The 21,396-nt window shown below is 38.7% G+C and overlaps 2 protein-coding genes across 4 annotated transcripts; one reads left to right on the forward strand and one right to left on the reverse strand.

Moving 5' to 3' along the window:
• Nucleotides 1-4,999: 4,999 nt before the first annotated feature.
• LOC103465399 (bactericidal permeability-increasing protein-like) lies at nucleotides 5,000-12,674 on the forward strand. Its single transcript, XM_008410177.3, has 16 exons — nucleotides 5,000-5,144; nucleotides 7,045-7,155; nucleotides 7,248-7,362; nucleotides 7,438-7,569; nucleotides 7,646-7,801; nucleotides 7,881-7,944; nucleotides 8,914-8,974; nucleotides 9,057-9,148; nucleotides 9,230-9,406; nucleotides 9,491-9,550; nucleotides 9,634-9,801; nucleotides 9,878-9,945; nucleotides 10,033-10,075; nucleotides 10,156-10,219; nucleotides 11,524-11,600; nucleotides 11,717-12,674. Exons 2-16 carry the CDS (start codon nucleotides 7,050-7,052, stop codon nucleotides 11,756-11,758), a joined length of 1,425 nt encoding a protein of 474 aa, XP_008408399.2. The 5' UTR covers nucleotides 5,000-5,144; nucleotides 7,045-7,049; the 3' UTR covers nucleotides 11,759-12,674.
• On the reverse strand, nucleotides 12,142-21,204 carry cdk5rap1 (CDK5 regulatory subunit associated protein 1). 3 transcript variants are annotated; one of them, XM_017305046.2, is made up of 13 exons: nucleotides 21,068-21,204; nucleotides 20,047-20,150; nucleotides 19,172-19,206; nucleotides 18,160-18,260; nucleotides 17,879-18,089; nucleotides 17,675-17,795; nucleotides 16,362-16,592; nucleotides 16,106-16,203; nucleotides 15,564-15,619; nucleotides 14,016-14,146; nucleotides 13,796-13,945; nucleotides 12,882-13,022; nucleotides 12,142-12,350 (listed from the first exon to the last, which is right to left on the reverse strand). In XM_017305046.2, exons 2-13 carry the CDS (start codon nucleotides 20,122-20,124, stop codon nucleotides 12,255-12,257), a joined length of 1,449 nt encoding a protein of 482 aa, XP_017160535.2. In that variant the 5' UTR covers nucleotides 20,125-20,150; nucleotides 21,068-21,204; the 3' UTR covers nucleotides 12,142-12,254. The 3 variants fall into 3 exon arrangements, with proteins under 3 accessions (XP_017160535.2, XP_008408400.2, XP_017160536.2); XM_008410178.3 differs by lacking the exon at nucleotides 21,068-21,204 and adding an exon at nucleotides 20,264-21,047; XM_017305047.2 differs by lacking the exon at nucleotides 20,047-20,150 and having other exon boundaries at nucleotides 21,068-21,150.
• Between the last annotated feature and the right edge of the window lie 192 nt (nucleotides 21,205-21,396).

The raw sequence follows: 21,396 nt of genomic DNA on the forward strand, positions 1-21,396 counted from the left end.
CTGAAAACACACAATTTTGCACCTGCTGTGTTTCCATTACGAAATAATTAAAATCACACGTGAACAACTCCCGATAAGTTCTTTAAAAAAACATACTGCGCCATCATCCTCCTCCTACCACTTCCTGTCATCTTCTTTGTCTTTTCCTCCAGTAGTAACATCTGGTTGTTGATCGTGTGATTTGTGCGATGTGAATACAGTGTTTCCATTGCAGTTTTACAACATATACAAAATTCAATACAGCTGAAAAATCTTTCATTCTAGCACAAAAACTTTTATCAAAAAAAAGTAATTTGTTTTGTTTTGAAAATTGTCGTGTTTCCATTAAGCTAATTTGTTTCCGTTATTCCAATTTGCACAATTTTAAAGTCAATGGAAACGCATCTGAAGTTAAACTAAACTTATCTTAGGACAACTAGAATTATCAAAATGAATCCCTGATATATTATATCTCACTCACTATTGTGGCATCTAGCAAATAGAAATTACTTGTAAATGTTTTCAAAATCAGGGGGTGAGCCTAATTCTCAAATGATAATTATTTCTTCTCTTCCACTCAGGAAACTATTAGCAAATAATGTTCATTCTGCAGTATTTACATTTTCATCATGTGTAATTCAGCCACAGACAGTTTGGGTTGACACTTCTTAATTGAACAGTCTCATCATATTGTGTGAACAGCTGGGATTTTCTAAACCCAGGTGGCTGTGTTGGATTTTTTTTTAATTACAAATCCGTCCCAAAAACCCTAAACTTAAGGAAGCAGACAGTTTACCTGGAACTAATGTGCAAAAACTATTAAGATCTAATAAATACGAACTATGTTAGCGACTCATAGAAGAGAGATGTGATGGAAAAGGTTGAAGATGAAATACTTAAGAGTTCCTCTAATGGCAAAATCAAGAATCAGAATCAAACAATTACTGACAGGGCCAAAGAACGGACTGCAGCAGCAGCTTTGGTTTAGTACTGGAAGCTCATTGGTGGGAAAATCATGAATGAGGTTTTGACTGGAAGAAGTAATAATATTTGGCTTTTTGACTGACAGTTTCCATGTTTAAAGGAAACTGAATACTTTGAGAGTTTTAAAAATAAACTGCAAAATTACAGAAGAATCGTCTACACTTCATGCAGCCAGTGTGAAATATGACAGAAATTATTCTCAGAGTTAAGATTGATGAGATTAACTACAAGGCCTGAGAATTGACCAGCTGTCTGTTGACTGACGCGTCGTCCTCTGGATCCAGGGGATGAACTTGTGGTTCTGTGACTGTAGAGCATTTATTGATCTCACGCTCTCCAACAACATGCGACTTTTCAGTGTTGCGCACTTCCAGTCCATTGTAACGTAGTACAGCCAAATGATTCACATAATTGCCGCAACGCAGCGATCAGCAACAGACAACAATGACGACGGTCAAAAACCGTTTCCGCTGTGATCAGCTCACCTGCTCAGAGGTTACCTGTGACGCCATTTAAACATGCGATGCCACCCACTGACAATTTCAGGTACTACACCAAACAAAATAATTAAACATATAAACCCCAAAAATATGGCTCTAATACTGTATATATCAAGTATGACTTCAAAAGTAATTTGACTTTGTAAATTAACATCGTGAAATTGGGCTTCTGTCTCTTTAAGAAACTTGTTCTCTTTCTGAAACTCCGCCTTCAGAAAGTCATCACAACATGGTTCCTCTATCAACCCTCTAACGAAGTTTTTACCAGCATTGCTCTGAGCAGTAGCTCCTATAATGACCTCAGCAGATCCATCAGGCGTTTATTAATTGCTGCTGGCTAGTCTGAAGGAGCTGAGTGGGGAAGTCATCACAGAGTCATCGCCTCTGTGAGGCGAAAGCTTAGAAACTGCAGCTGAGAGGAGAGGCTAGGTTCATCCAGGTTGCCATGGGGATTAAAGGATTTCTCAAACATGGATAAAAAAAATCTAATGATGAGGGAATGACATCATAACATGATTTAAAGTGCATAAAAGTTTATTTTTACATAAAACTACAAAAAAGAGAAAACATTTCAGAGATGGCTTTTTTCAGAGGAAAAAGGTGAGATGTGTGCATCTGTGCTCATACTGGCATGCAGAAAAGTCCAGGACCTACTCACTGGTTCAAAAACAAGCTTGACTAAACCGAACCAGCATGCTGTACAGTTTAATAAATAATTCACTTTGCCATTTGGACAAACTTCTACACTTTGGTCTCATCTGACTAAAGAACAGTTGAGATCCAGGTGATGATTCTTCCAAGTGTCTTGTGTTTATTCAGATACAGTGTTGCAAACCTGAGGCCTGCAGAGAGGCAACTGTTGTTGCCCATCAATCTGTGAAAGGTCGTAATGGGGCCCCAACATTCGTTCCCCAGCCAATCATTTACCAGGAGAAATATTCATAACTGGAAAAAGATGGATGTCCATGGATGTCCAACTCTAAGATGTCCTTCCCTCTTGGCACTGTGTTAACGGCTCATTCATATTTGTTTCTAAATCGCTTGGGGAAGGTCAGGGTGTAGTTAGATTTCTTAATGTGTTTTAGGGGAAGAAAAACCCAATCGTACATCACTGACCTTCACTGTTTGTGAAGACATTCTGTCTTTTCAGTAAGTGTTGTTCCACAGATGAAGAAATCCAGGATTTCTTCCGTTTGTTCATTTGTTCATTTTCCCTTCAGTAATTTCCAAAAACTGGAAGAGGCTTTGACTGAGTCACGGCCTGTAACTCAACACTTTCTGACTTCATCAGGATCCCTCAGCTCTCAGCAGAACATGTGCCAATCCTGCAGGTCACGACGAACTCAGGAAGTTGTAAATCTCTGGTTGCCTGCTGTTACTGGAAACACTTGGCTCTTGTGAAATAGCGATTTTTTTTTATTATTATTGGGGAGGGGAGGGGGGGTTTCATCCGCTGCACGTGAAAATGAAAGCATTACAAAGCAGCAAAATAAATCTATATATAAACTAAAAAAAAAGATAACGTGTTTCTCACAGGGCTGCGATGCGCTTGATTAACAAAGCTGAAAAAAAACCCAGGTGCAAACAAAAAGTTTATTACTTCCTTAAAATGTCCAATTTGAAATATAACCTGCTTGTAGCTCTCCCCGAACATGACCTTTGACCTCCTGAAACTTCAATCTCATAATTTTGTTTAGATTTTTTAAGTTCATTCTTTTAAAAGTTCAAAGTCCAAAACACATTCGCTCTGGCAACAGCTGACGCAGAAGAGAAAATAAAAGTGTCAGCGATGATGATGATGATGATGATGATGATGATGATGATGATGATGGTTGTGTTAGGAATGTAGCAGGTGCAGCAGCAGAATGTTTTGTTCCAGGAGGTTGGACTGGTTTCAAACGGAGTTTCCCAACCGACTGCAGGCACAAAAATAACATTGTAACATAATAAAAGATTCCACCTGCAGGAGCATATCAGTGAATAATAATATCATTAAAAAGTAGATTTTTAATTTATTTCACTAATTTTATTCGGAAAGAGGAAGTCAAATAGTCATAACTCAGAGAGTGATATGTTTTAAGAGTTTTCTTCTTCCTTTTTATTTTAATGATTATGGATCACAAGTAATAAAAAAATCCAAATTTAGGCTTCTTATAAAATTAGACTGATAAAAAAGCCATATGATTTTTTACTGGTCACGTTTTCCATTGACAGAACTTCCCAAATATTATGTTTCACTGTGAACAGCTAGATTCTTTAGCAACTAGTGGCTACGGATTTCTAATAAAGAAATCTCGTGTCATGGTTGTTTTACAACCCACAAAATCATATTTGTGCTGACTTGATAGTGGTCCAGCAGGCGGTTTCCATAACGACAGAAGCCAATGGAGATTTTGATGCTTCCAGTTTGCAAAGTTCTCTATTCAAGTATATTGATGAAAAGCAGAGTGGATGAAAAAAATGTGGCTGAAAAAGTGGTGACAACCTGCAGCCTTGAGGGGATTGTGATAAAACACACACACACACACACACACACACATGCACGCACACACACGCACACACACAGACATTTTGTTTTATTGATTTTAATAGCTAGTATTTTGAGAAACTTAATTTTGGGTTTTCACCAGCTAAAAAAAAAAATCATAATAATAAAAACACTTTTGAAATGCCTCACTTTGTGTACCGGGTGTCCTACTTGAACTAAATTATCGGAATAATAATATTCCAACTCACTTTTTTTTGCCTAAATCAAAAAATGTATAAAATATTTGAGGATGGCTCATCAACGTTCTACCAGGTCCTTCATCTCAGTAAAAAAACAAAAGTTAGCACCCACTGGTTTATGCAGAATTTATCTTTTTCTTGTTCCACAATACCTTTAAGAAAGCATGATAGGTCTTTCTATTATTTTATTATTTATTTGTGGATTATACGTAATTGTTTTCTTTGGTATTGTTTAATGTAATTTTTATGTCTATTGTTTCACTATCATTTGCTTGTTTTGTACTATAAAAATATAAATAAAAACCTAAAAAAAATCATCCAAAGGTCACAACTTCACAAACAAATAGCATGTCACAATTTTCTTCATTATACTTTATATCTTGATATTTATTCAGGCACATTTTTGCATTGGTAACCTTGAACATGTGTTTGAAGTGTGTAGAGCTGAAGAATGTGCAGAGGCCAACTTCACACACATTCAAAGCATGAGAGCGGTTTCACAAAGCAAGTTCAGTCTTTAGTTCCTCTACTGTGATCCAGTTCACCAAACCAAACAAACACAGAACTTAACAGGCAGGGGGAAAAAGAGGAACTTTTTATAGTCCTTTATGTTTTAATTTCCTGGAACTGCAGATTGGGAACAAAGAATAAAACACATGGATTATATGGAGAGAGAGAAATATGCAAACCTTTAAAGGCAAGCCTGAAAACATGCCCAGTTTTCAGACTTGCCTCAGTTGAGCCAGAAAGAAAACCCGTGATTGCTTCAGGACGGTGGGTGGGTCCCTCCGCAGGCCGGTGTGAAGGGACCCACCCAGGTTCAACTTCCTGGATCAGGGAGTATATTAGAGGCCATATGTTGCTCTTCCTCACTCACTCAGTGACTCAGGCTTGTAAACAGTCAGAGTGTCGGGGAAGGAAGAATCGTTTGCTGCTGCTGACCCACTGCTCCGGGTAAGAATCGTTTGTTTTATTTGGATGGCAAAGGGTAAACATTTTTATTTTTATCCCAAAAACTTGAGCAATTTTCAACAATTCTTTGTTTTCAAAAAGTGATGCTACAACAAAGTTACATAAAAGTTACAACAAAATGTACAGATTATTACAAGATTCAACTTTATGTTGAATTTATGTCCGTTTATTTGTTTCTATGCTAAAACAGGAAGGATGTGGTTAATTATACTGCAGATAAAAGAATCAGAAAGATGTTTCATCCTATTTCAAAGACCAGGCAATAAGACAGAAAGATAAATATGTATAAAATATATATACCGTTGTTTTATTTTCTAAATATAGTTGATAAAATGAATGTAAGAGCAAATAATAAGAAAAGTTGGAAAATGAGTTCAACTTATAAAAACAACTACAGATAACAAAACACCACTGACTAACAGTGAACATGACAGGACCGCCTTCAAGAAACAACAGTAAGTAAGTAAATAAATAAATAAACCTAGATTAAGTCAGCAAATCATAACTACAGAACAAAATTATACTGCAAAAAATAATTTAAAACAAACCATATTTTCAGCTATTTAAAAGAAGAAAATTTTGGATGCTTTTCCCCAAAGCCAAGTCTCATGATTCTTTTATCACTGCTGGATTCCTTTACTTCCTGGTGTCGCATCATAAAACGTCCTCCTATCCCCCAACCAATATTTTACATCTCAGGAGAAAACATAGATATAATTAACGTTTTTCACAAATACAAGAAAGACATTTCCCAAATGTGTGCACCCATGACAATTTTCTGAAACAACTTTTTTTAGGATAATCTGTTGAAATAAGTCCGAACACTGGAAAAGGCTGGAGAAACCTCCACATCTCTCCAATGGTAAATTACTCTATAGTTCCAGTACCAGACATAAATAAATCCATATTGACTCTTAATAATGTAAACAATAAAAAACACATTCAACATGTCAGCAGCAACATTCAGACTGTCCTATTAGCTTAGCATGAAGGGCTCATGGGTCAAGATTTTAAGCTAACATCCTAAAACCACAACTTTTTTTTTTTTGTGCCCAATTCATATGACAAGTGTTTGTATTCAGATGTTTTAGATAAATTAGAGTTTAACTGTAAATAAACAAAAACTGATGACTGCCTCATCATAGCTGGTAATGGTCCAGTTGTTTGGTTCTGGGCGAGCTGAAGAAGGACTTTAACTGACCGTTGGGTCTGAGGTCTCTGGTGGAACCGGGTCACTTGGACCGGCTTCTGTGTGCGTCTCAACACACTCTGCTCTAAAACATCCAGTCAGGAACGTTTTTCTGCTCTGATTCAAACATTCTTCATTTGAAGTGAACCAAGAACGACTTGCAGCCTAATTTAATAACACAGAGACTCAGGCTGACTTAACGACGGTCATGTGGTTCTGTCCAGTGGAAAACAGGCATTTCTTTCAAATACAAGAATCCCAACCATACTGAGAACACTGCAGTTTAATTTACTTGCAGTTTATGATATTTGTAAGTTATAAAATGCATTATTTCAGTAAAGTTCTGAATTCATTACAGCTGTTTGTCTGTGAAACTGAGTAATTCTGTTGTATCCACTCTTCTGAGCAAGGCAGGTTGGATTTATTGAATTAATATCCTTCACAAAAAAGGGGGAGAGGATTTATTGTTGTTTATCATTTTTTGTGAAAATGTCTTGTCATGATAAGATTTTTGATTTATTTTTGTCATGATAAATACAGTTAATGTAAAAAAAAAAAAAAGCTTTAACTAGAGCATCGATAAATAGAAGTAAATATGAAAATATATAATAAGAAATCACACTTCTTTCAGTATGTAGCAACATGGACGAAACATTAGTTCATATAGGAATGCTCTTCCTGTGCGTTTCCCAGAAGTCATGTCGGCTCTGTCCTTGTTGCTGGTCCTGCTGTCGGTTGCCTCAACCACCCTGAGCGTCAACCCGGGCGTGACGGTCAGGTTGACCGATAAAGGCCTCCAATATGGTAAGCTTTACAGCCAAAGTGTACTAATGTGATAAGACTTCTCCCTTGTTTCTTCATCACAACCATCAATTCTGCTTTTCTTCTGTTTCCAGGGAAACAACTGGGCATCGCCGCCATGCAGGAGAAACTTAAATCTATCCAAATCCCAGATTTTTCCGGCTCAGAAAGGGTGTCTCCCATTGGCAAAGTCAAGTACAGTCTGTCAAAGTAAGCCATTCTTCTCTAGCCACTCTGCATTTAGTGAAAAACTGAGACCAACTGTCCTGAAACCGTCTGTTCCAGCATACAGTTGGTGAACGTGGGGTTGCCGAGCTCTGCGGTGACTCTGGTGCCTGGGACTGGGGTCAGGCTGACCATCGGAAACGCCTTCATGAATCTGCATGGAAACTGGAGGGTCAAGTACCTCAGAGTAATGTGAGTAAAGACCCTCAGACATGAAATGAAGCCCCTTCCTCCAGCGCTGACCCCTCTGTGGATCTCTCCTGAACAGAAAGGACAGCGGCTCTTTTGACGTGAATGTCAATGGACTCACAATCAGCACGACTATAGTCGTGAAAAGTGACGCTACAGGTCGGCCGGTGGTCAGCAATACCAACTGCGTAGCCAATGTGGCCAGTGCCAAAGTCAAGTTCCATGGTGGAGCCAGGTAAAGGGGAAAACCATGAGGGAACATTACTGCAGGCTCACGCTGCAAACCTCTCAACATGCTGTGGTTTCTGTTTCAGCTGGCTCTACAATCTGTTCAGCAAGTTCATAAACAAGGCTCTACGAAACGCTCTGCAGAAACAGGTGAGGTCGAAGCAGCCAAGACGCTCATCCACCATCACTTTCTGGATTCATAGAGGAATATGCATTCCCCTTAAACTCAAACACAACATTCAAAGGAGTTCAGATGGGAGCTAATGTCACAGAGCAACATAAAGGATCACAATATTTTAAGTTGGATTAAAAGTGAAAAGGGATGATTAAAATTTACACAAAAAAACTCTTAAAAGTGTGGCAAAACAGACAGAATCATTCAAATTCACCCTGCAATTTTTAAGATTAATTTAAAAAAAGAAAGTTTAAGCACTCAATATTTTTCTGCAACTTCACATTTATGCACTACTTTTGTTCCACCACATGAATCCTATTCAGATCCATTGTAGTTTGAGATTTCAGTCTGGCGAGATTTACATGTCGAGTTAAAGTAAACCCTAACCACCAACTTTGATCAGGTTACTTTTAATCAGAATGATCCATTTTGTTTGACTCATCCAGCAATAAATATCCCTTTTCGTCTTTAACAGAGTTCTGAGGCAGATCCTCCATTCACTCCCATTACCATCATATTTGCTTCCACATCACATGTGGCTTTCTCTACCCATTACACATCATTTCAAGGTTTTCTGCTAATAAAAACTGACCAGTTCAGTTGGAATTGAAGGATGGGAGGCGGGCAAAATTCTAGGTCAACAATTGGGAAACTTGAACATGAAAAGCAGAGCAGCTTAAAGGTTTTCCTCAAAACATCTTCACTACAGGAATGTGTGATTTAGTTAGAAAAATAGTTTTAAGTCAAAATTTTGACTTTTGAAGAAAGTTACATTTATTCAATTTTATTTTATAATTGTGCCTTATATTAATAACAATCAAACAATTAATTATAAACCAAACAATCTTAGCAATTTATTGCTCAGTTCTGTAGAAATTGATTTTCAAAAAGTTGATTGTTCAAAAAGAATTGAGAGTCACTATTCCTCTTCCTTCCTGTTGCAGATCTGTCCTCTGGTTGACAAGACAGTTACTGGTTTAAACCCTAAGTTGCAAACACTCAACGGTAAAGCATTTCCTTTTGCACTTCATGAAGATACATGTTTCTGCTCCAGAATGTTAGTTAACATCTCTTTGTCTTGTTGCAGTGCTGGCCAAGGTGGACAAATACGCAGAGATTGAATATTCCATGGTGTCATCTCCGGTTATTTCACAATCGTCTCTTGATCTGAACTTGAAGGTAAAGAATTGTGAACAACAGGGAATTTTTAAAGCCTTAATTATACACTTTCTTTTAATCTAAGATTATTTCTGTTTATAGGGTCAGTTCTACAACATTGGGAAGCACCAGGAGCCTCCGTTCATTCCCGCAGCCTTTTCCCTGCCATCCCAGAACAACAACATGTTGTACATGGCCCTGTCCGCCTTCACCGCCAACTCTGCAGGTTTCGTCTACAACAAAGCTGGAGTCCTCAGCCTGTACATCACAGACGACATGGTGCGCCACTGTTCACTCTTCTATGGCCTCCGAGTCCACAAAATCCCACTTGTGTAACAACATTCCTTGCTCCGTCCCAAACAGGTCCCCAAAGGCTCTCCGTTCCGACTCAACACCAAAACGTTTGGAGTCTTCATCCCGCAGGTGAGGAACATTTCAAGGATTTATTGAGGAACACAATCATCGTTGGCATGCACTGCATCGTGGATCTGCTTCTGTTTTGTCAGATTGCAAAGCAGTATCCAGGTCTGATGATGAAGCTGTTGGTGAGGGCTGAGAAAAGTCCCACCATCACTTTCCAGCCCAACAATGCAACCGCTGTGGTGACTGCCACGGTGACGGCGTACGCCATCCAACCCAACAGCACACTTTCCCCTCTTTTCGTCCTAAACTTGGTATGTCACACTACAAGATGAAAAATCATTGACTGGAAGAAAAAAAACCGTAAACATTCTGATGTTTTCTCGGTAGGAGAGCAGCGTAAGCGCCGACGTGTACGTCAGAGGACTGAACATTGCCGGACGCCTCAATCTCAACCAGTGAGTTGCTCCTAGACGCCAGGAAATGTTTCTGTAAACTCTCTGAAGGGATGTTCAATCAGTTCTAACTTTGTTCTGCTTATGTAGGATGAAACTGTCTGTAGGAACCAGCTATGTGGGACAGTTTCAGGTAAGAACTCTATTTTCTGATGAGTCTCTGTAAGGACCCTCAAGCCAAACTCAGGCTAAAATTCTGCCTTTGGGTTACAGGTCGGCGTCCTTGACAGTGTGCTCCAAATGGTCCTCAAAGTAATAGTGATACCTATAGTTAATGGTAAGTTTATCAATTTTGCTGTTTGAATTTTTTCTAAAAAAGTTCCAAATAATTGTTACCCCAAAACAACTCTGAAACCCTTCAAATGCTAAAACAATGTGCATAAAAATAAGGTCCTCTGATAGATTACATCATCATAGGGCCTCCCTCTGTTTCTCAATTTTCTCACTCTGTTTCTTCTAGATGACACTCAAACATCCCACTAGGTGTCACAGTTTTACTGTTACAATCTCTAGTTTTAACAGAACATATCTTGGTTATATAATCTCATTATAACTCGTTTCATACCTTTTTAAAACAAGAAAGCGGCTTGTTTAGGACTTGTTTATGCTTACATCGCCATCATTTGCAGATTTGTGATGAACAAATCTGACCTTCCTTCAGTCCAAGTATTTGGGCAAATTCTGTCGTGTACTGTTTTCAGAGGATTCATTCCTAAACTGACTGGTGCAAACTACAAATTTCTTTAGCAATATTGCAAAGACATCCCAAGCAAAACTAAAATTAAGCCATACGGCTGTTTTATGTGACTGTGAGAAAATGCAGACACATTGGATCTATGTGTCTATGTACATAGATCACATTAAATCACAATACTGCAGCCGACAACAATACCGTTGAAACCAGCTGAACAAACGTGGTGTTTATTTATTCCCAAAAAACAGCTTTTTTTTCCCCTATTGGGCTATTAGTAGTAGGTACCCAAATGGGAGGACAGAAACCTGTGAAAAGTAAATAGTGGACCTTTAAATACTTTTGTAGTATTGCCATAAGTAGCCTTCATACTAACCTGTATTAACATGTGAAGGCTACAGTGTTACTGCCTGGTAGAGAATGTATAAATCTGTAAAAGCAATCATAATCAGTAAGCCTTTGTGTTAAGTTTAACAGCTAAGTACAAAAAACTAAAAAATCTAAATGGTTTCCAAAATATGTTTACTCAGCTAAAGTAATTACATTTTTACTATTTTGCGTCTGTTTGTTCTGGATGTTAAGTAAGAGCTGGTTTGGGATCAACATGTCAGTGAAAAGACATTGTTCCTGTCAAACATTGTTTTGGTAATTACGACCGACTGCCTCAGGGTTAGCTCAGCTTGCTAGCAAGTTTGTCTTTAGTGTTAGCACTGTTGCTAAACTAGTTAACTCGTCTCAGAAATTAGGAAACTTGGCTTTTAATGAATTGACATGTTACCTAAGGATTTCCATTCATGACATGAACAACTCAGTGGTTGTATTTATATGAATCTGTCTTCAGGATGGAAGGTTTGATTTGATTTGTACCCAACCTGATTTTTCTTTTACAGTTCAACTTGATAAGGGTTACCCACTTCCTGCACTTGGAAAAATGAACCTTGTGAACCCCCAGCTTCAAATAATGAAGGTTAGAGATGTGATATTTTCTGTTCTGACTTTAGCAGAGATCAGAATCAGATTCTACATAAGTGTTGAAACCCACTGATTTCTGAGAAACCTTTTTTATCTGTGTTTTATTTGCAGGATTACATGCTGATCGGGACAGATGTTAACTTCACAGGTTGAACAGCAAAGACCCAAAGATGGGAAGAATACTGTGTTTTTCTTTTTAAACCATTGTCAAAATCATTTTCATTTTGGAGTCGTTTTTCTACATTTGTGTGATTTTTATTTTATTGTTTTCTCTCCTAAAAACTGTAGATGAGATGTTTGTAGAACTGGTGCCCTCTATTATTCCTTCTCAGGGATAGTTCACTCCTTCCAAAGCAGATTGCAGCACCTCTCGGCTGATGACTTTAGCTAAATTCTGTTTGAAAGTTTCTAGCTTAGTGAAATGATTCTGTGAATATGCTGATCTGAACAGTTCTCCTGCAGAAACTCCTTACTGTGTCACTGTAACCAATCAAATTCATTGAGGGAAAAAAAAAATTGAAATCAGACACAGGCAATAGTTATGAACAATTATTTATCATAATAAATAACTGGATTTTAGTCAAATAAATACAACTGATCTTGACGATAAAAGTGTATAAAGCTGAACATTAAATAATGGTTTCCAGCATCACTTGTATCCATCACAGCTGGGGGTCATGGTTGATCTCAGGGAGGCGTGACTGAGGGCCCGGCCCCTCAGGCTCTGGGAGCCGGCAGACAGGATCTACACAGACAGGAGACATCAGACTGAATGTAGCAGAAACCAAACTACTGCCATGTCAGATTACTCAGCTGTACAGATGTGACATGTACCAGACTGAAAATGTAGAAGGTGTAGCAAATACTTCCAGTCAAAGTGTTTTTTTTATTGTACATTTCAATAGAAAAATGACATTCAAGCATTTAATTCTATTGTTTAGGGTTTTTTCTTACTGTGAAAACTATGATGTCAAACTACTGACAAGAAACTTGTAATCATTGTATCAAATGTTATGTTCAATGTGGAAATGATTTAATTGATTCTAATAAATGTTTGTCATCATCTTAACGTGAAATAGATTTTTTTATTGTGGGAGCACTTTATCAAAGTTCATGTGTAAGTTTATGTAAGTTTCTGTGTTAGGACCAAGAATTTGAACGAGTTCAACTAATTTTAAAGGCTACACTTACACCATCTCTAAAACTGCAGTTTCAAGTACAACAGATTCTGAACAAATTCCAGTTAAATGTGGAGATGAAAGCTAACCCATCCTACCTTCACCAGCACATAGCCTCCCCCACGGATCGGTGCAGTGTTGGATGCAGAAGCCTGAACGGCAACATCTTCTTTGGGGAAAATCACTTTCATGTTCCCATCCGTTCTCCCACACAGATCCTCAGCAGATCTTTTACTTTCCTTAATAAAAACGGAGAGCAGAGTTGAGCGGCGTTGCTTGGTAACAGGTTAAAGTAACCCTGCATAGATACACGACTTTTGCTGCTGCACACAATGATCATATTAGAAATGTCAATATATTCATTTCTGAAGGAGATAATCTAGATCACATTTCCCCATCCCTGAATTCAGCCCAACTGAGGAAGTGTCCCAAAGCCATTTGCAGTCAGAAAATAGAAACTGTCCTGTTTTCATGTTCATTTTAGATTTTATTACAATCCAACAACAACCTGAATATCATCACCTTCCTAAAACAATGGCCTAAGTCATTCTTTAACAAAACAGATTTTGGCAAAGAAAAAAAAAGAAAATCCTTCTCCCTCTTTCTTTCCAAAACATGTTACAGGGGAAAAAAAATCACATCTGGCGAAAAATAACTTAGGCCATTATTTTAGGAAGGTATTTTAATCTTATGTGACAGACCAATGCAATATAATAACAGCAAAGTAGAATTAAAATAAGACAGTGGTGTTGAATATGTTTCTACAAATAACATTAAAAGTGTGACATACATTTTTATTGAGCTTTCTTCATTTTCTAAAATACATATAAAATGCAACAAAGATTAGGATTTTACTGAGAAAAAAAAAGAAAAATGTCAAGGAGTGTGAATATTTTTGCAAGGGTTAAACAGGGTGGGGAATCAAAAATAGATGATCGAGGCGACTGAGTCACACCTTGATCAGATATGTAAAAAGTTTCAGCTTTTTTCATGAGGTCAGTGAAGTACTCACTCCCTCCACCAGCACCAGCTGGGTGCTGCCAACGACAGCAGCGTTCACTCGCTCTGCTTCCTCTCTGAAAACGCTGATGCACTCCTCTAGCCGGCGCCGCTTCACCTGCGGCGCCACGTCGTCCTGCAGCCGATGGAAGGCGTGCGTCTTCTGAAAGAGAGCGGGACGAAAGAGTAAATACTGCAAAGCACGACACTGCAGCGGTTCAGCAGGAGCTTACCTTTCGCATGCTGTAGGCAAACAGGAAGCCCACGTTGAAGCCCACCTCTCTGATCAGGGAGAGAGTTTGCTGATGGTCGTCGTCCGTTTCACCACAGAAGCCTGAGATGAAGTCGCTGCTGAGACTCACGTCTGACGCACAAGAATGAAGATCACCAGTCAATCGGATTTTACAGAAACGTATTAAAAAAAAGAAAAAAAGCTTTGAGCCAACACCACAATGCTGATCAAAGGATTGTTCTATCTGTTGATCAGCATGGATTCCTCAGAAATCCATGCGATTTCTGAGGAACTCTTGATTGTTTTTAACAATAGCATATATTTAGCTTACCATCCTCAAAAACAGCTTGAAGTTGTATTAACTTTGAAGGAAAATATTTTTGTGATTAACGGTGTTGGACACACTTCCCCTAATGCGCTAATAGTAGAGCTAATTTTTAGCTAAGCGCTTTTGGTAACTTTGCTAGCATTTAGCATACCTACTTTACTCAAAGTTAATTGTTCCTGAAAACTTCCAAGACATTCATTTACTTGGCTGTTGGCTGTAAACAACATCTGTACTCAAGTTTTGGTTATTGACATGAAGACTTTTTCTAGAAGTTAGACGTTTATGTTCCTGCTCTTCTTTTGAACACACAGCCGTTGTTTCCTCCCATCACTCCCTAGTTTCCCTTCAATAACTTTATTTCTAAGGACATTATAGAACATGTCAACTATCAAAATTAACATCAAATAACATCAAAATTACGATGGTGCTCAAGTCTTTCAAGGGCAGACATCATTTGAATTTAAGTTAACGCCTTAGCTTTAGCATCAGCTTAAACTCAATAGTGTTGGTGGAGCGATTTAGCGTTTTCAGAACTAATGTTTATGGTTAGTGGTTTGGGTTTAGTGTAACTTTTTAGTTATTTTTACAAATAAAAAGAAACAAAAACAACACCTGTGTAATTCTTTGTGCTCTTTGATTAGACTGTCAGACCATAAAACATATTTGGAACATTTTTAAACTTCTTTGAAGCAGCAGCTTCTGCCCAGCTGAAGGCTGAAAGCTGGATGCTGTCGTTTCACGGTTGTAGAAGTGTGAGGGCTACAGCGGCGCCATCTGTAGTTCACTCTAGTACTTCTTTTTCTTTTCATTCGTTTTCTAAAAGTGCATAAACGCTGACGTCTCTTGCCCTCTCATTGGCTGAGTCAGCAGTAAACGACGCTCCCCGATGGGCCCAGGGTCGGCCTCCTGCAGCGAAGGCGTCGGAACGGATTATACAACTTTAACTGCAATTCAACATTTTTATGAGAACAACAGAGCCGTATTTATGTAAAGCAACATACAGCACAGGTCAGATGTTTCCATGCAGTCATCATCAGAATAAATTTCTGAATAATTTAACATTTTTAATGGTTGGCTTGAAGGTGACTGAGACCCCAAACACATCAAACTGGTTTATAAATGTTATTTCTGTGCAGTTATGGTCAGATTCCCATAAGATAAACATCTTATTTAGTAACACGAAGCGACAGAAGATAAATCAAAGCAGTTCTAGTTGCTTACCTGGGATGATTTGCTTTATATTGTCCACCAGATCAAGGTAGGCCTCTCTTGTGTAACTGAACAGGAAAAGTAGAGTCCAATATAAAAAGATTCCATAAAACAAAATCCTTCAGCTGTTATTTTAAAATGTCTAGGCCTGCCACCATAATAGATTTTGACAGACAATACATAGTCCCATAAGTTATCGTGATAAATGATGATAATGCTGATTTGAGATCATTTCAAGTAAAATAATGATAATGGCAAAATAATGCAAGAACACATTCTCAAATTCTAATGAACATTTAAACAGAACGACGGAAACAACAATTAAAATGAATTATGAATTATTTTTAAACAACATTGTTCTTCAAAAAAAGGGCTAGTTGAGACAAAGGCCTTTTGTCATCCAGTTTTTGGTAAAAAATAAAATAATAATTTAAAAAACCAAAAATGATAAATCATACAAATGGAAATTATTGAGTTAGTTTTAATTTATCATGTAATTAACTGATTTGTTGCCTATTGTGACAGGCCTACAAATGGTGGCAGTTATTTCCTACCCCCGGCGCATGGCCTTCAGGACCTGGTTGCTCCCACTCTGAGCCGGAAGGTGGATCTGCTTACAAACGTTCTGTCGCTCAGCAATCAGCTGCAGAACCTGGACGAACCCATCACACACCAGAACTCACCATCCTGGGTTAAACAGCAACAGCTCAACAGAACTGTTGTTATTTTCTCTAGTGGAACCTTTGTGATTGACAGGAAATCAACAGGAACACATTCCCATCCAGAGAGAACGTGACATGCGGGGTGTACCTCATCAGGAAAGTCCTTGGGGTGGGGGGAAGTGAACCTTATCCTCATGTCGGGGTCAATGCGCGACACAAGGTCGAGCAGGTCGGAGAAGCGCAGGCCTCCCTGTTTGGCTCGGTAGACGGTGCTGAAGCCACGGCTCAGCTTGGTCCGCTCCGAGCCGCAGAATTGAACCTCTGATGTGTCCCTGTAGCTGTTCACATTCTGACCCAGCAGAGTCACCTCCTTCACACCCTGGCACATACACAGACGCACACGCACACAAACACACTCAAATTTGTCTCGCTATCTTTGCTGTAACTTTCCACTGACTTCTATTCGTTTCTACAGCCTAACCCTACACCAAACTTAATTCACACCTTAGTCCTAAATATAACCCAAACACAGCATTTCCCCTTGTGGGGCTTTGGGCCCCACAAGGAGCAGTGGGTTTCCACAACGTTATACGCGTCAGAAAAATGGTCCCCATAATGAATCAAATACATGTTACACACACACACACACACATTGGGATGAGTGCTGATCCTAAAGAATTTCTTACATGTTCATGTATTATAATTGATGTAGTATATCTTTAAATCATAAATTTTTGTGTAATTTATGATGTTCATATTTTTTTTAAGTGAAAAAGCTTTCTTTACTCAGGTCTGGTTTTGAGTAAAAGTTTACTAAAAGTTTGAATAAAATGTTTGTGGTTCCATTTACCACAAAATTAATATAATTTCAGAAACTCTATGTGTACATTATAAATAAGTTATGTTTTACTTAGTATTTTATTTTAGAATTATACATTTTCTCTGTCAAAATGTTGCCCTAAAAATATACAAAAAATCTCCATCTGCATCAGCTACCAACGCTTGCAGCCCAGAGTCGCTCTATTCTAGGACTGTGGTTTGGGGACCCACAAAATCATTCAGACGGACACAAAAATGGCCCCCACACCGCACTTTGAACATCACTGACTTGGATGTTAACCTGTCTTTAAAGGACAGTTTTCATCTCTTTGTTAAACATTGAAGAAGTTTTTCACATATTTTTTTTTTACTCAGCTATCTAATAGATTCCTGTTTTGTTATTTTATAAATATGTCAAAAGTTACATAATGTTTGAGAAAACCACTATTGTGTTTAATAATACAAATAATACTGACAGGAAAGTCCAGTGAGAAAAAAAAAAAGACATATGAGATTAAATAGTCCTGGCACAGCAAAGTGAGGGAAAAGCAGCCAAGGAGTGGAGGAGGAAGACTCCAACTGTAGGAGTATAGAAGAGGACTGAGCAGGGCTGGTTGATTTGGGTGTTGGGTGGTGATTTACCTGGTCAGAGAGCATCTGAACCTCTTCCAGGATGGAGCTGACGGGTCGGCTCCTCTCTCTACCTCTGGTGAAGGGAACAATGCAGTAACTGCACATGTTGTCACAGCCTCGCATGATGGAGCTGCCAGCAACAAAACAGGAAGAAAAAAAACGTTAAGAACTGATCCGGGTGGTCAGTTCTGACAAAATAGAGAAGCAACATACACAAAAGCACTGCGGCCCTGACTGGCATGCTGGACGGGCATGATGTCTGCGTAGGTCTCTTCTAGAGACAGCAGCACGTTGCTCGCCTGCTGACCTCCGGCGGTGGCGGCAAGAAGTCGAGGAAGGTCCCTGTAGGCGTCGGGGCCAGCCAGGACGTCCACCAGCTTCTCCCGCTCCAACAGCTCAGTCTTCAGCCTCTCAGCCATGCAGCCTGGACAAACACAGCTGTCTGAATATTACTGCAACATTGGAGATCCGAACAGATGTGTACATTATGTTACCTAAAATCCCTATTTTCATTGGCGAGTTGGTCTTTAATCGTTTCTTCTTCATGGCTGTCAGTTGTTGGAGTCTGTTCCAAATGGTTTGTTCAGCCTTTTCTCTAGAGAAAGAGTTTTGTCGCTTCTGTTAATCTGACCACAAAGTCGTATATTTGTACAATAGGAACAAATAAAGAGCTTTTCAAAATAGAGTACAGTGGACCCCAAGTTTGTGGTTCAGCGATTGCAGAAATTTCTGTGGAAAGCAACTTCAAATTATTGGTGGAAAATTTGCCTGCTTCCATTTTTGTTCGTTGAGTTTATCTAAAACAATGTAAAGAAAATACAGCTTAGAAATCTGAAATGCCTAGATGTAATGCTAGTTGACACGCCATTTGTTAGCTTCTGTGGCAGAGCTAAGGTAGTTTCCATCATACAGACTAATGCATACTGAGGTAAATTTGGTGTTAAAATGTAACCGTTGGTTAGTTTGGTTTTATTGGCCGATTAAGAAAACTGGATTGGATTCCTGGATTGTACCCAGAGCTGAACTTTCACTGAAAGAACCAGCTTTCCACTGCAAACGCAAACAAGGAAACAACTCAAACTACTGAACAGAAAACCAGGTGAACTAAAGACATTTCGATGACTAAAAGGATCAACTGAAACACTGAATTCAACAGCACAAGGGTTTACATATTTACACTATGCCAGCTTGTTAATATTTTTGCTAAAATGTATTTTATTTTGACTTCTTTCTACAAAACAATAGTTATTCTTGCTCATTTCCTGCCTCCGGCCATTTCAGTTAGCATTCACCTTAGTTTCTATTGTATTATTTTTAACCTGGCAACTGGACAATACTTGTGACTTATTGTAGACGACTTAACATGAGTTTTAGGTTATAAAAACTATGGAAATGTGCGTTTTTAGTGGTCTCAAGTATTTGCAGATTTTAGCAATTTGAGGGCGGCTGTGGTCCATGACTCCTGCAAATACGAGGGGTCCATTATATGAACCTGAAAGAGCTCACCTTATAGAGCAGGTCACCAGGAGGACAACATCTGCCTAGAAGAGATAAGAAAAACAACACTAACTAAACAGTGGGTTAAAAAGTGAAAAACACTGTGTTCCATCTCCACTCTGTCATTCATGTCCACTCCTTATTGGTTTGTGTCTGGCATTTGTCTCACACATACACACAGGGACATCTATTTCTGAAAGCATGTTCCTTTGAGCATTGAGACTCTAAAGTCTCCCAATGCTCTTTAGAATATTGAGACTTTAAAATTGCTACATATTCATATAACATTGTTATTGCTTTGTGTAGCTAGTTAGCAACATCACTTAGAAAAGCTAGCAAAAACTATTGGTATTCTGAGTCTCTGATAAACATCAGGTGTCCCGCTACAACGGATTTCAACCTTTTTGTCCTGCATTTTGATTGGTCCAGACTGCATGACCAACACCTGATGATGTCTGGGTTGAGTAATTTATCCAACCACCGTCAAGTTATTGATGATATCGATTTGCTGCTGTTAAACACAAACCTTGTATCCAAATGTCCAAAGAATTTAACTTTTCATGAAATTAAAGAAACATCTTCCTTCTATATAAACTCATGCTGTTTGATCAAAGTAACAGGAAAACCTCAGAGCCATGTGAAGGATGATTGGTACAGTTGATTTTAAAAAGAAAAAAGTAAATGACAGAGATTTGAGGGGTTTTTTCCCCTGGAGGAACAATACAATGCTTTATGTACCAAACTGTGATCGGGGTGAAGCTCTGCTTAAACAGACACCTCTTTTAACCATTTCTGAACACGAAATTAGAACAACTGTGTAATCATAAGCTAGCCATGCTTATCTGGAAGTTTGTTTCATGGAAAGACTTAGAACTTAATAATACCTGTTTCAAATCAGCTGTCCGTTGATAGCCTTTCTTCTGCAGTATGGACCAGGCTATTTCTGTGTCATTTACATTCATCTGGCATCCATAAGTTTCAAAATACACTGAAATGAGGTAAGCCGTCATTACACACACACACACACACACACACACACACACTCCAAAACCATTGAATGTAAAGCTAGTGGAAGCTGTCAGTCGTGCACACGCCACCAACCTTTCCTTGCGTCCCCAAGCAGCCCCAAGTCCTCAGAAAGATAATGTTCGTCGGTGTGTTGGTAATTTACAGCCAAAGTCAGTGGAGGAGATTTAATAAAGTCCTGAAGACGCGGACCGGAAGCTACCTGTCTCCTGAAGTTGTCGGAGACAGCTTTCTTCTTCTCTCCTGAGCTGGCTCTGGCTACATTTGAACAGTTTCTGGGTTTGGAGAGCCACCTGAGAGGAGCCCAGTGTTTGGAGACGCAAAGGAAGGGCTTTACAGTCCTCATGCTTGTTTAAGAGCTTCCTGTGCAATAAAACTCAGAGCTTTTCATTTATTCAGCAACATCTAAAGCTAATATCCACCATTTGTAACTCCTGTGTCTTAAGTTACAAAAATAAAGGGGTGAAACAATCTGAGTAAATGTCATTTAAGCTCCCGACTTAACGTGCAGCCGAAGATGTTTCCAAGCAAGAGTAGTCACTTCCTGTTCCAGACAAACGGCGTCACAAAACTGTATACCAGTCTAAACTATAAAATGCCACCGTACGATAATAACAGTGGCCGCTGTAAAAGGCTGACGCAAATTCTACACTTTAAGGTACAAGCAGAATGTTGATAAATGGGTTTTGCGTTTGAATCAGCCTATATTCACCTACAAGAGTACAAAACAGATGGCAACTATTGTCATTGGCAAGCAAGAGGAAATTGGTCGGCTTAATGCGTATTTTTATAAACGTTATCAAATATGGACAATTTTCTGAAGAATGGAAGGACAAAATTCCAACTGGTTTGGAGTGTTCTAGGTTTTGTAATAACAACCTGTGACGATGACATAGATGAAAACGGAGAATCCTCTTGCATCCTGCGAGCTGATCCCACCTCAGTACGTCTGTATTTGCAGTCCGTCTCTAAAATGTCCCACTAAACAAGGTTCCTGACAACTTAAGGGGGAATTTAACTGAAGCTGTCTTTTATTTAGATTAATTTTATATCCCCGGAAAATGGTCCTAAAGTTTTGCAATTGCACTATACTCATTTAGCTACACTATTTACTTATTTAAATTCATTACGGTTCCTGTCATTTTTGGTCATATTCTTATTTATATCACCTGTCGGAATAAGTGCTTTTTCACAGTGTTTTTGTAATG

Source organism: Poecilia reticulata, chromosome 5 (assembly GCF_904066995.2).
Source record: "Poecilia reticulata chromosome 5, P_reticulata-male-v2, whole genome shotgun sequence".
Taxonomy (NCBI): domain Eukaryota; kingdom Metazoa; phylum Chordata; class Actinopteri; order Cyprinodontiformes; family Poeciliidae; genus Poecilia; species Poecilia reticulata.

Coding starts and splice junctions, on each gene's coding strand:
- LOC103465399 (XM_008410177.3), top strand. CDS start 7,050: ATGTCGGCTCTGTCCTTGTTGCTGGTCCTGCTGTCGGTTGCCTCAACC. Junction 8,975..9,056: donor TAAGTTGCAAACACTCAACG/GTAAAGCATTTC, acceptor GTCTTGTTGCAG/TGCTGGCCAAGGTGGACAAA. Junction 10,220..11,523: donor AGTGATACCTATAGTTAATG/GTAAGTTTATCA, acceptor TTTCTTTTACAG/TTCAACTTGATAAGGGTTAC.
- cdk5rap1 (XM_008410178.3), bottom strand. CDS start 20,534: ATGAGGACTGTAAAGCCCTTCCTTTGCGTCTCCAAACACTGGGCTCCT. Junction 14,147..15,563: donor TATAAAGCAAATCATCCCAG/GTAAGCAACTAG, acceptor CTTGTGCGTCAG/ACGTGAGTCTCAGCAGCGAC. Junction 12,351..12,881: donor GAGGCTATGTGCTGGTGAAG/GTAGGATGGGTT, acceptor CTGTCTGTGTAG/ATCCTGTCTGCCGGCTCCCA.